A 14,493-nucleotide genomic window follows, 5' to 3' on the forward strand; every position below is an offset into this window, starting at 1 on the left:
AAACCCATTTGCCGGGCCACCTGCCTGGGTCTAGTGGCTTTCCTGCACTGGTGTCACTCCAGCAGCATCCCCAGTCTGTCCCCGTCCCTTCTGAGGCATGTCTCCTGCAGGGCCAGCTGCCTGGCCCGTCCCTGGGAACATGCTGCAGCCCAGGAGGCAGCCCGGCTCCACTGAACTGCCCTGCTCCTTCCCAACCTTCCCCCGGGACCTCTGTGCTCCACCTTGGCGTGGTGTTGGTCTGGTGGCAGCAGCCACGTGCCCTGATCCTGCACAACATCCCACCACCTCTCGCCACGCTGACGCTGCAGCCCGAGAAGGGCCAGCGTCTTTCCTGGGCACCTGCCCTCAGCTCCAGTCAGGTTCAGGGCAAGTGGCTCTAGCAGCCTTGCCACCTGTGTTACTAGCAGCACCTGGAGCCATCAGCATCAAACCCAAGTCACCTTCTAGTGCTGCCAGCCGTCTGCTCAGCTGGGGCAATTGCACAGCACAGAGCCGCAGCTGGATGGCCCCTGCACGCCGGGACTGCGGCTCAGGGCCTGAGAGCCAGGCTGACCTGCAGGCTCAGCCCCACCTGGTGGCACATGGCTCCCAGGGTTACCGTGGCAGCTTTGCCTCTCCCTCAGATGCCTGGGATTCAGGGCAGGGCTGGGCGGGGGCCCTGTGGAGGTCTAGCAGAGCGGGCCATGCCGCAGGCTTCCTCCAGCTGCCAGCGCTTTGTCTGCTGCACCTTCTCCAAGCGGCCATGGTTCCCCAGGTCAGTCCCTCTCTGCCCCTGAGCTGAGAGAGCCCCTGGGCTGGGGGCCTTGCTCTGCTGATATTGTAGAGTGGTGCAGTGACCAGGGCCAGACTCTGATGCCCTCTCCTGGTCCTGTGTGTTCCCTGTAAGCTGAGCACGTGGGCGGCCCCAGGAGAGGTTCAGGTGAGGCCCAGCTGACGAGCAGAGCACCACACCCGGCAGCCTGTGTTTCCAGTGGCGGTGGGTATCCGCACATGCCGCGGTGCACAGGACAAAGTGTGTTCCACCCATGGGTGGAGAAAATGAGAAGGTGCCCGGCCGACAAGCCCTCTGGGTCACACTGCCGTTTATTGCTAACCCTGCGCCTAGGGGGCTCTCGGGTGGAAGAACGCCTTCAGCTCAGCTGGGACCTGTGAGGAAAGTGGCTGGGTGAGACACAGCGAGACGATGCTCCCGTCACTCCCACCCCACTGCACAAGCCCCATCTCGCTACCTTGTCCTCGTGTTCCATGAGCAGAGCATACATGGAGCAGGCTTTGGCGACCAGCTCATCAGCATCCAGGTCGACGATGTTCCTGCAGACCTGGGTGCGGCGGGGAGAAGAGCCTTTGCACCACGGTCATTGCTTGGCCTCTCTGGCAACAGGCAGGCTGATGCCCATTCTGCACCAACGGTGCCAGGGGAGGTAGCTGGCTGCCCACTACGGCCTGGCCTGAGACCCACCAGAGCATCTCACTGGTGGCACCAAACAGCGGCCCAATGGCAACAACCCTCCAGAGTTGAGACCTGACACCAGCCATTCCAAACCCCAGGGCAGAACAGTCACTGCCCCCGCCCCTGTGCCCGGGCCAACGTGGGCCACCCGAGGTTTGGGTGGGGAGGCACCTGCACAGGCTGGTGCCCAGTGACCTCGCAGCTGCTCTGCTGGGCGTGTTCTTGCATGGCCAGGGCTTCCGCATGCCCACCCAGCTGCCTCTGCTGCTGACCATCTTGCAAGTGCCTGGGAGCCCTGGGACAGAGTGTGTGATGGGGGGAGGGCCCGTATCACAGCCCAGGTGCCCCTGGATGGCTCACCATTAGAATGTCATCTCCCCCCATGTCTTCCCGCAGGATTTGGTCTCTGACCCTCTGGAGCATGGTGTAGGCCACGATCACTTGGAAATTTCGGCAGGGCATCCCCGTCAGGAACACCTCAGGAGGAAGAGTGTGGGCCAGAATGAGTGCAAAGCACCAGAGGCAATCATCCAACCCCAGCAGAAAGTGACCCTCTCTGCTCAGGACCCAGGCGTGCTCGCAGCCTGTAGCACCCTTCTGGCTGGAGGAGCCCAAAGCTTTCTGCGGGCGAGATTCATCCGCCACAGAAATGCAATCACCCGGAGCAGAACACAGCAGCAATTTCAGAGCCTGCTCTGGGCCCTCCATCCTGCAGCTAATGCCACTCTTGCCGAGGCCCTCAGCTTGACATCTCAGACAAAACTTGGCACCGAGAAGAGCAGTGAGGCCCCCGGCTCGCTGGATCTGTACCAACACCCAAGTATTAAGCAAGTGCAAATTAACCCTACATCAATATGGATCATTCACCTTGCTGGGTGTGCACCCCTGGGCATGAGCAGCATTTACTGCTGGCTGACTGGCCTCTAGCCTTTGCACAAGGACAAAGAGGCTTTTGATAGTTTCTTGGCGACTTGCTTGGCCAAATAAATTCACAGTGGCCATTCGAGTAAGGATAAGTTTGGGCAAAATATGAACTTTTCAACCAAAATCCAAACTATTGCAATTTGGAAATGCTGCTGTAATTCAGTTGCCTCGACTCCCCAGTCTCAAAAATCACATCATCCCTAGATCTTAGGTCTAAGTGCTATCCAAAGGGGGATGCTCGCCTTACCCCCATTTTACAAATGAGGAAACTGAGGCATGGGGAGGCGCTGTGACTTGTTCATGGTCATGCAGCACACTGCAAAATCCCACTCCACGGGTTTCTATTACCCAGGTTTCCTAGGCAGACTACATCTCCCATGATGCATCAGACTCCCCTCTTGTAATTGGGTATGGTGCATTATGGGCAAGGCAGAGGTTTCTAGAGAGAAAGAGGCGGTAGAAGTGCACCTCCCCTGAGACACGAGAGCAGTATCACCAAAGCGACCGCGCCAGGGACTGGTTTGGCGATACTGTCTGGCTGGGGTTGGACTGGATTGCCACGGGGGTGCTTGCTGGCCTGGAGCTGACGAAATATTTCGGCTTCCAGGAGGCTGGTTTTTCCCACAACAATAATAATAATAATGAAAAAAGAAGTCCACATTCCCCATGGAAAGCCGCTGTCTCTCATGGAGATTGTTTTCTGTCAAAAACCACAGATCCACCAGAACACAATGTAGAGGGGCCATCTGTGGTCAGCCTCCTTCCCAGCAGAGCGGGCTATGCCACTAGCCCCTAATCACATGCCAGGGCTGCGGCACGCATCTTCCGGGAGCGCCTGCTACCCTGGCTGCCCTCTGGCCATGAAACGTTGCCCTCGGAAAGAGAGGCTCTAATGTCAGCTGTGCATTGTGCCTCAGGCCCCAGAAAACGGCAGAAAGCTCTCACCTCCCACAGTCTCCAGACATCATCAAAGGATTTGAAGACGTGCTGGAAGAAGAGGCAAAACCAGGGGAACAGGGACTGTACAACTCTGCCCTTCCCTTCTGGGGGAGGAGAAAAGCAAACGCGGGTCAGGGACCAAGCTGCACCTTTCTGCTCCGTCTGTGCAGCTGGGGCTCTCGCACGAGGAACACACTGTTCAGTTGGTTGTTCCCCAGAGCAAACCCCCCGTCACAACGTGGGGGGCGGAGACAGGGCATTGCCATGTGGCCAGCTCTCCTCACCAGGCAACGCCCCATCAGGACATAGTGACGTGGTCACAGAATTGGACGTTGTTGCATCACTGTGCAACATCAAGTTATTGTCATGGTAGCGCCACGCGACGTCATAACAGGAGGACGCTGTGCAGGTCCCAAAGATACTGAGACTGACAGCTTGTCCCCATGGCCTGTAGAATGGGAGCCAATACTGGAACTGCCCCACGGCAACTGCGATGTGCGGGCAGCTTCGTTCTCAAGCCTCCCAGTTAAACCCACGTAACATGCACAGGAGCGCCATGGAGGTACCGTGTCGGATCTGGAGGGGAAGGAAGGGCTGGGATTTTCCATCACCTTGACATCACTAAGGACGCCAGCTCTGACCTCTCTGGCTCTCCAGAAGGAGGGCTCAGGGCACGAAAGGAGCCTCAATAGGGAAACGCTCGTCACAGATGGTCTGTGTTTACTTGGGCCCATCACAGCACAGGAAGCTGGAGTTGCTGACTTTGCGTGGCCCTTTTCACCCTTACAGCTCCATCTACAGCAGACCCTCCCCTTGACAGTCACCAGGCAGAGAAGTGGATGGGATTCACCATCCTGCTCCAGTGCTAGGAAATTCAAGATGTGAGGCCTCTGCCTCCATCCACACAGGATGTGGCGGAACTAGGCAAAGCTTGTCGTTGTGTAAATGGCTCCTGTGTTTGCTGCCAAGGCTTCGAAATGACACCTCCTGAGCTGCAGTAGCATTTGCCTTGTGGTTCTCTGGGTCGGGCGGGAGGAGTACAGGACTTACCCAAGTGCTTTGCGAAGATGGGATCCATAAATGCAATCGCAGCTTTCAGCATGATCAGATTTTTACCCACCCCAATGTTCACAACGCAGCTGTGCTCCTGGAAGAGACAAGTCAGGAGGGCTTTGAGGAGAGCTGGAGATCAGACGGCCCAGCTGGACAATAACCTCCTGTTAAACCCATGAAGCCAAATTCATCCTTCCCATAACTCCATTGGCCTCACCCCAGCTGTCGTCGGGGGTGGCTGGGAGGGAAAGCTGAGTCGAGTGACTTGTCACGAGGGACGGGTGGGCGGGTTTGCAAATCGGGAGGGAGGGAGGGTGGCCCTCTTCCCTCTGGGTGTCCGCCCCAGCTGGGTGGAGGGGTCAGGTCAGGCGGATCTCCGCCGGGGAGCGTTGCAGCAGGCTGCTCGGCAGACAGCCCAGCGAGGGCACAGAGCCAAGGCCCTGCACACCCTCTGACCTACTGTTTTCTGCAGGAAGAACTGAAACAGCCAGTAGATCTCATGCTCCTTCTCTGCCAGCAACTGGAAAAGCAGCAGCATCTCGTGGAACCCCTGCTGGTAGTCTGGCAGGAGAGAGACACACGGACGCACCCCGGTGCGCGCGCGCACAGACAGACAGACAGACAGACGTGCACACTAACTACCGCCGCAGTCCAGGCACAGGCGCCGAACCAGCCTGCCCCGGGGTTCGCGTACCGTGCTCGTAGCAGCTCTCCTCCCAGATGAGAACGGGTTAGTGGGCGGAGCTGACCAAGCCAATGACAGGCCCCACCGGGAGGGGCCCCTAGTGCAGACCTGAGCAGATCACAGGGGTGAGTGGCACAAGGCCTCAGCCGGGGCCCACTGGCCTGTGGAGGAGTCACAGGCGGAGTAGGGGAGACCAACGGCCCTTCCTTAGGGCGGTGCAGTTGCTGGCTGCAGCCCTGGCTGGGAGGGCGCTGCCGGGGGCCAGGGCATTCAGCCCACAGGTGCATGCGGCAGTTTCCAAACACCCCGGGCTGTGCCCTGGCACGGCGGGTGACAAGGCGCTTCTGACGCTGCTTGTGGGAGCTCCGCTGGCGGCTGAGGGGCAGGGACTGCGCGGCAGGTAACCGTGTTCTGATTTACCCAGCACGGTGCGCGCTGGCCACGTTCCCGGCCGGCCCCGTGTCACCTGCTGGAGTGACCGCGGTGGGGGGCGGAGGGGGGGCTTGGACAGGAGAACTGAAAGTGACGAATACCGAAGTGTCCCATTCACTACCTCCCAGTCCCTACTCACCCCACTGCCTCCATCCCCCCATTGCCCGTGCGTCCCACTGCCTCCATCACCCCCACAGCCCTGCACGGACACACAATTTGCATCCCCATTGGCCTCTGTGTCTGTGTCCACAAAAACGAGGTGGGGTGCCCCCCCGCCACAGGGGTGTAAAGCAGATCTCTGTGGATTTGCAGGGCTGTGCCCAGTCACCGCCTCCTACTCTGCTACTTGCTGAGTCTCCTCTGCCCTTCTGCACACCCCTTGCCTGTCCTCCCATCTCACTCAGCTGGAAGCACCAGCTCATCCGTCTTTGGGAATGAGCCTCAGTAGGGGCCCCCCAGCTGCTCGCCAGAGCCCCCCGCAGGCTGTCTCGGATCCCTGCCATCTGGGAGCAGGGGAGGGGCAGCTGGCTGATTGCTGGAACCCTGCCATGGGGGGCGGGTCCCACAGGCTGGAATGCTGCTTCTTCCCCACCCCCACCGCCATTGGCAGAGCCGCTTGCCCCCTCCACAGCGCATACTCCTTCCCCCCAAAGGGGGGCATTTGTCCGGGTTGTCTGTATCCACTGATCCAGTCAGTGAGAGCCAAGGGCCCATTGCCCACCTTTTGGAAAAGCTTGGGGCAGAGGGGCCAGAGCTTAAGAAGGGGGCTGGGCCAGCCAAAAGGGGGGACACGGTCACCGTAAGCCTCAGCGACCCAGTGGGAATACCTTGCCCTGGCCCAGCACTCACCTGCCTCTGTGTTGCACACATAACTTAGCAGAAGGATCTTCTCCAGCTGCTTCTTGTCCCCCACGGCATTCCCCTGTGCATCTCGGGTGTACAGTCGCTGCAGGTCAGAGTCTGTTGTGGGGGCGGAGGGAGAAACAGCCATGCGCCGCTTACCAGAGCAGGGTGCCTGGAGCAGAGGGCACCGCCGGCTCAGATCCTGCTGCCTTCGGAGGTGAGGGGCACTCACAGACCTCCTATTTCCATCGTGACTGCTAGCTGCAGGAGGGGCCCAGGAAATGCACCTGGTAGTCTGACTGAGCCCGGACCTTTGCCCGGCTCTGTTCCCTTTGCACTGCTCTGGGTTTGGGATCTGGCTCAATCACCACTGCTGGAGGGAGTCTCCGTGGGCACCCAGCTGGCTTCCGCGGCCCGTCCTGTCAGCGTGGGACATCTCTGGGATGTTGAGGAACACAATATTCCAAGCCCAGCTGAACAAGGGACCAGCACTGCACCCAGGCCGGAAGCTGGAGGAGACAGCGGTTGTTGGTATGTGCCACTGGCGTGAGTACCCATTTGCATAGCAGGGGAAGGTGGTTTCTTTCACGCTCAGAATCGAGGTGATGACAAACCCATTCTGCTAGACACATGACAGCTAGCAGTGGGTTGCTGTCCCACTGGGAGTGCAGTGCCGCAGTCCTGGGCTTGGCACTATGCAACGTGTTCATTGGGTGATTTGAATAACGGACTGGAGGGCATGCTCACAGAATCCACAGGTGCTGCAAGGCTGCGAGCACCATCGGGGAAGAGCTAGAATATGAAGCTCTCGTGCCAAAAAAGAACAGGTCTGAAACCTACAAGATGGGAAGAAATAAAGTTAAGTGCAAAGTGCTTCGGGGAGGAAGAGAAAACCAGCCAGCAGCTCTCCAGGGGGGAACAGTTATCTAGGCAGCAGCACCGTGGAGAAGGGTTCCAGACTGCGGGGTACAGGGAAGAACAGACTGAATGTGAGTCAGCAGTGTGAAAAAGGTGACTCTCATGGAGTATAGTAACAGGAGTGTTGTACACGAGACCTGGGAGGTAAGAGCCCCCATCTGCTCAGCCCCAGAGGAGCCGCAGCTCCCCACACTTCAGGAACGACATGGAAAAGGCGGCGAGCGTCCGCAGGAGGAAGCCAGCACGGTAAAAGGGTTAGAAAACCTGACCTATGGGGGAAGGTTAAAAACCCATCCAGCCACTAGCCAGCCAACCTGGGCATGAGAAGAAGGCTGAGGGGCCCTAGTAACAGTGTGCCAATCTGCTAAGGGCTGTTGAAAAGAGGGTGGCAGTCCACTGTTCCCCATGTCCACAGGAGGCAGGACTTGGCTTTGATCTGCTGCCAGGGAGGTTCAGGGGAGTGATTTGGGAAAGCTGGCGAACTCTCAGGGCAGGCAAGCCCAGGCAGGTTTGGGAATCCTGGGCACTGGAGGCTTTTCAAGATGGGTTGGCCAAACGCCAGTCAGGGATGGCCTGGGTTTCCTTGGCACTGCCTCAGGGCAGGGGCTGCCCTGTGCTTTCTTCATAGGCATTTCTAGGCCTCTGTGATTTTTCCAAGGCTCTTCACCAGGCTGGGGAATCATCTGCTTCTGAAGTATCCTCCCAAGCCTGCGTAGGCATGACAGCTCCTTCCTGCCTCAGCTGGGATGATTTGTGCAAGTTATCGATCAGTGTAATGTGACGTTTGCTGCATCATTTAATATTCCTTTTGTTGTGCACCAGGGAGAAGCCTAAATAGGAATCTGAACACAACACTCATCACTTCTGCAGTTCCTTTCGTCCACAAGTAGTAGGCCTGGAGAGGATTGCCAGACTCCTAACCTCTCGCCTATTGCATAAAATCACAGAACCCTAGGGGTGGAAGGGACCTCAGGAGGTCATCCAGTCCAGCCCCCTGCTTCCAGCAGGATCAACCCCCATTAAGTCATCCCAGTCAGGACCTTGTCAAGCTGGGACTTAAAATCCTCTAGGGATGGAGAATCCACCACCTCTCTAGGTAACGCATTCCAGTGCTTCACCACCCGCCTGGTGAAGCAGTTTTTCTGATATCCAACCTACACCCCCCCCACTCTGTAACTTCAGACCATGGCTCCTTGTTCCGCCATCTGTCACCGCTGAGAGCAGTCTCTCTCCGCATCCTCTTTAGGGCTCCCCTTCTGGAAGTTGAAGGCTGTTATTAAATCACCCTCAGTCTTCTCTTCTGTAAACTAAATGAGCCCAGATCCCTCAGTCTCCCCTCATAGGTTTTGTGCTCCAGCCCCTTAATCATTGTCATTGCCCTCCGCTGAACCTGCTCCAGCAAATCCACATCCTTTTTATACCAGGGGTCCCAAAACTGGACACAATACTCCAGATGTGGCCTCACCAGTGCAAATAGAGGGGAACAACCACTTCTCTAGATCAGCTCGCAGTGCTCCTCCTAATGCACCCTAGTGTGCCGTTAGCCCTCTTGGCTACAAGGGCCCACTGTTTACTCGTATCCAGCCTTTCATCCACAATAACCCCTAGGGCCCTTTCTACTTAGCCAGCCTGTAACAATGCTTGGGATTCTTCTGTCCCAAGTGCAGGACTCTACACTTCTCCTTGTTGAACTGCATCAGCTTTCTTTTGGTCCAATCCTCCAATTTACCCAGGTCACTCTGGATCCTACCTCTACCCTCCAACATATCTGCCTCTCCCACTAGCTTAGCTTACATGGTTCTCCTGTACCTTCTTTACATCACTTTTTCTCCCTGGGTCACTTGACCCCAAGCAAAGAAGTGGAATTCACTAGCTCAAGCAATGCAGTGCTGAGGTTCAAGACTAGGAGAACATCACAAAGTGGGACCGCAGGGTGGGAACTTAGGCAAGTGGGGTGTAATGACTTGGGTTGGAATCCCACCAGGATGCTGGGGTTAACACTCCTCTTCTTCCCAGTAGCACCCTGGGGCTGGGAACGACCAACAGTGATCCAGGTGGTGGTTTATGTCTCTGAAAGGCAGGTGCTTCCAGTGGTACAGTGTCAGGGTGGTAGTTCAAACCACAGAACAGGGCTGCCCAGTGCATCGTAACAAGAACAGTCTTGGCAGCCCCTAGAGGTCTGTCTCCAGGTAAAGTTAGGCCTAGATGGAGAAGGATCACACTCCAAGCTAAGTTGAGCCTCCTGAGTAAGGCTGATGCTCAGCTAGAGAAAGAAATCAAACTACAGGTACCCTTAGGCTTCTGAAAGGCAAACAAACCCCAGCCCTTGAGCCTGTGGATTCGCACCTCCTGTAAAGTACACTGGCCAGAACCCAGGGAGATCGTGCCTGGCAAATCACACCGAGCTTCTCCGCTGAGCCCCCTGCTCCACCGTCCCTGGAAACCCCCAACTCAACCCCTGGAACTACTTACTGACGAAGCTGCAGACCTGCAGGAAGTCCCTGTGCTCTGTCTCCAGTAATGGCTGGAGCTTGTCGTACATGTTGCACAAGGCCTCGTAACTTTTCCTGAAAGGGTGCAGGAGGTAGCTGCTGAGAACGTGCTGCTAGAATGGCGCATAATGTCATACAGGCGTGGTTACAGGTTTTGCATCATCCGAACTTGGCAAATGAAGATTCATAGGCAATGAAGGAAACGGGTGGGGCAGGAAAGAGGCAGCTGGTCTTTTCCATTTACAAATTGTCACCAGTTTTGAAACAAGGCTGCCAAAAGGAGCAGTTGGTTGTCCACCTAATATCACAATGAACTGGCCTGCATGTGTCCAGCTCTTGTCCTCTAAAACCTGTTCAATGTCACGTCCGCAATGCTGACTGCCTTGGCTGGGTCACTGGCAGTGCAGAGAGAACACGGCACCTCTGAATCTCAATACATGATCCCTGCACCCTGAGCTCTCTCTTCTAGACACTGCTGCAGCAAGTTTCATCCATCCTGAGCTGGCTCAGCCACCTCAAGCGGGGGGCAGAGTGCCACACCTCACATGTATTACTCACACATCCTACGCCCTGCACTGTTAACACCTGGTAGAGTTTCTCCAGTAGCTCAAGAGATACAGGAGTATCTGGGGCCATATGCTCAGCTGGTATCTAGCCACATTGTGGCCTGGAAGTCAGTCTCTGAGACTGTACCCTGTGGGTCCTGAATTGTCTCTCCCCTTCATGTGTACAGCAGCCTGTACACAGGCAGTTGCTGGACTCTCTCCCCTGCCATCACTGTGACATTCCTCACTACACTGTGGGGCATGCTGGCCACCCGTGTGCAATGCCAGGGTGCCCCACCGAGAAGGGAAAAGGGCAGGCTCCAGAAAACGTCACAGGGTGCCCATGCACGAAGCAAATGCAGCCACCAGATTTAGGAACCATTTTAATTAAATCTGCTCCACCACATCCAAAGCTGACGCAAGTGTGGCCCCTACAACTAGGGCTCTGCTCAGCGTGTGACTTCTTTCTCTCAACCCCTTCACCCTGGCGCTCTGTCTCATCTCCCTGTGGGACCCCGTCCAAGATGTGGACAGTGAGCTCTCTTTGCTCCCTGTCTGCAGAGCTTCCAGCATAATGGGGCTTTGATCCTTGCTTGGGGGTCTTAACATAGGTGCTACCATAATCCTCATTATCACATAGTCTTCAGAGAAGCCTGTGTAACCACTAGCTGTGCCTGTGTACTTCTTCCCGGAGCCCGAAATCGGAGGACACTACAGACGGATACAGCCATACCTCCTCATGCTGTCAACGGTCAGGCGCTCATCACGCGAACTCCTCCAGGAGTAGTAGCCAGTGAGAAACTTCCAAGCCTCAGATCTTACTGTGGGATCCAGACCCTACAAGGGATGGGAAGGTGAATACGGGAGCGTTTAGGGACACAAATGGCAGCCGGGCACCCACATCCCAGGTGGAAACACTGGGGCCTCAAACCTCTGAATGTCTCCTTACTCCTCGTGTCTTGGTGTCGGCCCACAAAGGCCGTGTCTACACTGCAGTAATGTCGACAGAAGTCGCTGTCGGCAGATATCTTCTGGCGAAACTTCAGTCGACAGAGTGCGTCTGCACACAAAGGCAGATCGAAAAAGAGGTCCACTCTGTCAACAGAGAGCAGCTGGGCTGCCTGGCCCTCTCTCGACAGAACGGCCAACCAGAAGCACAGGAGACAGGGCTGCCTGGTGACCCAGAAGCGCTGTCTGCCGCCAGAAGGCCGCCTGGAGTGTCCACGCAGCTTTTTTGTTGGCAGATTCTGTCGAGAACGGCATTCTGCCCCACAGGGGAGAGGTGGAAGGCCACCAGCCAAAGCGCCGAGTTCTGGCGACAAGATGCATTTTTAGTGTGGATGTGCCACGAGTTTTGTCGAAAAAAACTTCTCGTGTAGACGTAGCCCATGCAAGACCATTGCCATTTGTGGGGTGAAACATTTTTTTAGACAGAAAACAGCTTTTTTTTAAAAATGAAAACAGTGTTTTATCAACATTTTTGATATGTGATTTGGACTGATTTTAAAAAAAAAATAAAATTAATTTTAAAGGGGTGAGGGAGTGGGGAAGGGGAAAGTGCAGGCAACCTTGATACATAAGCAAAAGTCTAGGGCCAAGCATTACTGATCATTCTTACCTGGTTTTCACTCTCTGTTGTTTGATCATCAAAACTGAAACATTTTCATGGCAAACGTCAAAACAAAACTTTTTAAAAATTTCCCGTGACAAATAATTGGCTTTTCCCAGCTGGCTCTAGCCACAACCCTTTCCTGGACACAGCCTGGCCAAAGCCCAGAGAGCACTTTAGTGGTGATTTTTGAGTCACAAAGGGAGATCTGGCAGCACAGGCACAAGGAGAATAAAATGCAAAATACGCGGATGGCATCAGACTCTGTGCAGTTTAACAGAGGCCATGCGAGTTGTGCAAGGGAGGATTGTGTCTGCAGGAGCGAGCACAAGAGCAAACGACTGGCACGTAAGGCTGAGCACCAAGATTTCTGACCACCAGCAAAGCCAAAGGGGAACTAGGACACTTCTGTAGTGCCAGGGGTCCAGAGACAGCTCAGGCTTCTGTCACTGTTTTCATGAACATTGAAAGCTATTTTTTACTGGTTCTGAGGAACAAACCCAGGTTCCTTTGTGATAAAATAAATTCTCTTTCTGGGCAAAAGTGATTCATTTGTAAACAATGAATTTTTGCCCCAGGACGCAAAAGCCAAATAAGCATCATGGCTGTGTGGTAAATGAAGGGAGACCAGTGAATTTTTAGCCCAGAGATGCTTCTTGCACAAATGTCAAGTGACCCTTGGGTTCCCACTTGTCCTAGCAACATCCACAGGTGGTACCTCTTGGGGGTGATGGCCAGCAGAGGTCACCGACCCTTCAGATGGATTCACTGCCCTGAAATGTGCCTCAGTTTCCTCCTAATGCCTGCACCAGCCCCTTCCCGTGATGCAGCAGGCTCATGCCGCTCTGGTGACTGCATAACTCCTGGGGGGTGCTCCTTGCTTAGGGAGAAGGGTGGCTGGCACAGAGCTAGCACAGCTGAAGAGCTCTGGCCTGGGGAAAAAAGGGTGGGAGGTATCGCACTGGCAGCCACGTTACTCTCCCTGAGGCTCTTGGAAGGCTCCAGCCTACACAAGTGTGACCTCAGGACTTGGCGGCTGCCGGAGACCCTGACCCAGTCTGGGCGCACAAGCCCACGCTGCTTAGCCCTCCCTGCTGCCTGCTCCGTCCAAGCCGACCCTGCTCACCCTCTCCAGGATGCGGGACGAAATAAAATCCCGAGATTTCACAAGGTGGCCACTCTCGTCGAAATATCCTTCCCACTCGGCCTTGTCGATAGGCACCTTCTTCAGCCCCTGCAGACAGAATGCGCACAGCTGAACGCCAAGTAAGAGCTGTTTGTCCTTACAAACTGCGCCAGCCAGGGAGCTGCCAACTGCAGAGTCCTCCTGCTCTGGGGGTCAAAACTCGGGGGAAGCCCACAACTGGCACCCAGCACCCTGGTCAAGTCCCCTTCTGGGTGATTGCACTGCGCTTGTTTCAACCTGGCTGCACCTCAGTGAGGACACTGCTGCCCTTCATCTCCTGGCCTAACTGCTGGGTACTGTCACTCTGCGCCGTTACACAGTTGCCATGTGTCACCCCAGGGGTGGCTGCATTTCAGTAGCAGGTGAAGTCTCTGGCAATCTTTTCTCTGGGCTCAATGACTGGTTTTCTGGTGAGAGTCTGTTACTACCTCAGCCACACGGCCTTCAGTCCAGCTGTAGCTGTTTATGTTTTGAATTCTAGGTCCCTAGTCCCAATATATTGGCTTTAAGCTCATGGTTTGAGATCACAGAGTCGTAAGGGTTGGAAGAGACCTCAGGAAGTCATCAAGTCCAACACCCTGCCCAAAGCCAGACCAATTCCAATGAACTCTTCCCAGCCAGGGCTTTGTCCAGCTGGGATTTAAACACCTCTAGGGATGCAGAATCCACCACCTCTGTCGAGAACACATCCCAGTGCTTCACCGCCCTCCTGGGGAAAGAGTTTTTCCTAATACTCAACCTACACCTCCCCCTCCGTAACTTCAGCCCATTGCTCCTTGTTCTGCCACCTGTCACCACGGAGAACAGCCTCTCTCCCCGCTTTTCAGAGTCCCCCTTCGGGAAGTTGAAGGCTGCTATCAATCGCCCCTCAATCTTCTCCTCTGTAGGCTAAGCCCTGTTCCCTCAGCCTCTTCTCCTCATAGCTCATATGCTTCTGCCCCTTAATTATTTTTGTCACCCTCTGCTGGACCCGCTCCAGTGCATCCACATCCTTCCTGTAGTGCCAGAGCCCAGCAGTGAATGTGCCGAGTCCTGGCCCCTAGGCCACCAGAGGGGTCAAGAGGCAGAGACTATTAGAGAGGACAAAACACTTGGTCTCAGCTCCTCCCTGTTCCCCCATCAGAGCTTTGTGATCGCTGTTTGCAGGGCAGGGACCCGTGACCATGCAGGAAGGGCAGGGCAGGGCAAGCAGGCGTACGGCTCAGGCAGAGGCCAGCACTGCACTGGAGGGACATTCCTGCTCCATCCGCCGCGGGGGCTAAAGGGAATCTTCCCAGTGATCTCTCTGGGCCGTGGCCGCAGGCTCTGGGGCAGAAGCCCACTCGAAGCAGGGAGAAGGCACTTACCAGCAGGGTGGAGAGAGATGCTTTAATTAGAGAAACGCTGGTGTGCCGCGAGCTGGTTTCCATAGCCCTTG

At 55.7% G+C, this 14,493-nt stretch overlaps 1 protein-coding gene across 1 annotated transcript; it reads right to left on the reverse strand.

Annotated features, from left to right (window-relative positions):
- Nucleotides 1–1,057: 1,057 nt before the first annotated feature.
- TBC1D21 (TBC1 domain family member 21) lies at nt 1,058–14,485 on the reverse strand. Its single transcript, XM_075007181.1, has 11 exons — nt 14,423–14,485; nt 13,017–13,124; nt 11,015–11,118; nt 9,717–9,811; nt 6,333–6,443; nt 4,827–4,927; nt 4,364–4,460; nt 3,320–3,417; nt 1,811–1,927; nt 1,230–1,319; nt 1,058–1,146 (listed from the first exon to the last, which is right to left on the reverse strand). The coding sequence occupies exons 1-11, from the start codon at nt 14,483–14,485 to the stop codon at nt 1,102–1,104; spliced, it is 1,029 nt and encodes a 342-aa protein (XP_074863282.1). The 3' UTR covers nt 1,058–1,101.
- Nucleotides 14,486–14,493: the final 8 nt, after the last annotated feature.

Source organism: Carettochelys insculpta, chromosome 12 (genome assembly GCF_033958435.1).
Source record: "Carettochelys insculpta isolate YL-2023 chromosome 12, ASM3395843v1, whole genome shotgun sequence".
In the NCBI taxonomy this organism is placed as follows: domain Eukaryota; kingdom Metazoa; phylum Chordata; order Testudines; family Carettochelyidae; genus Carettochelys; species Carettochelys insculpta.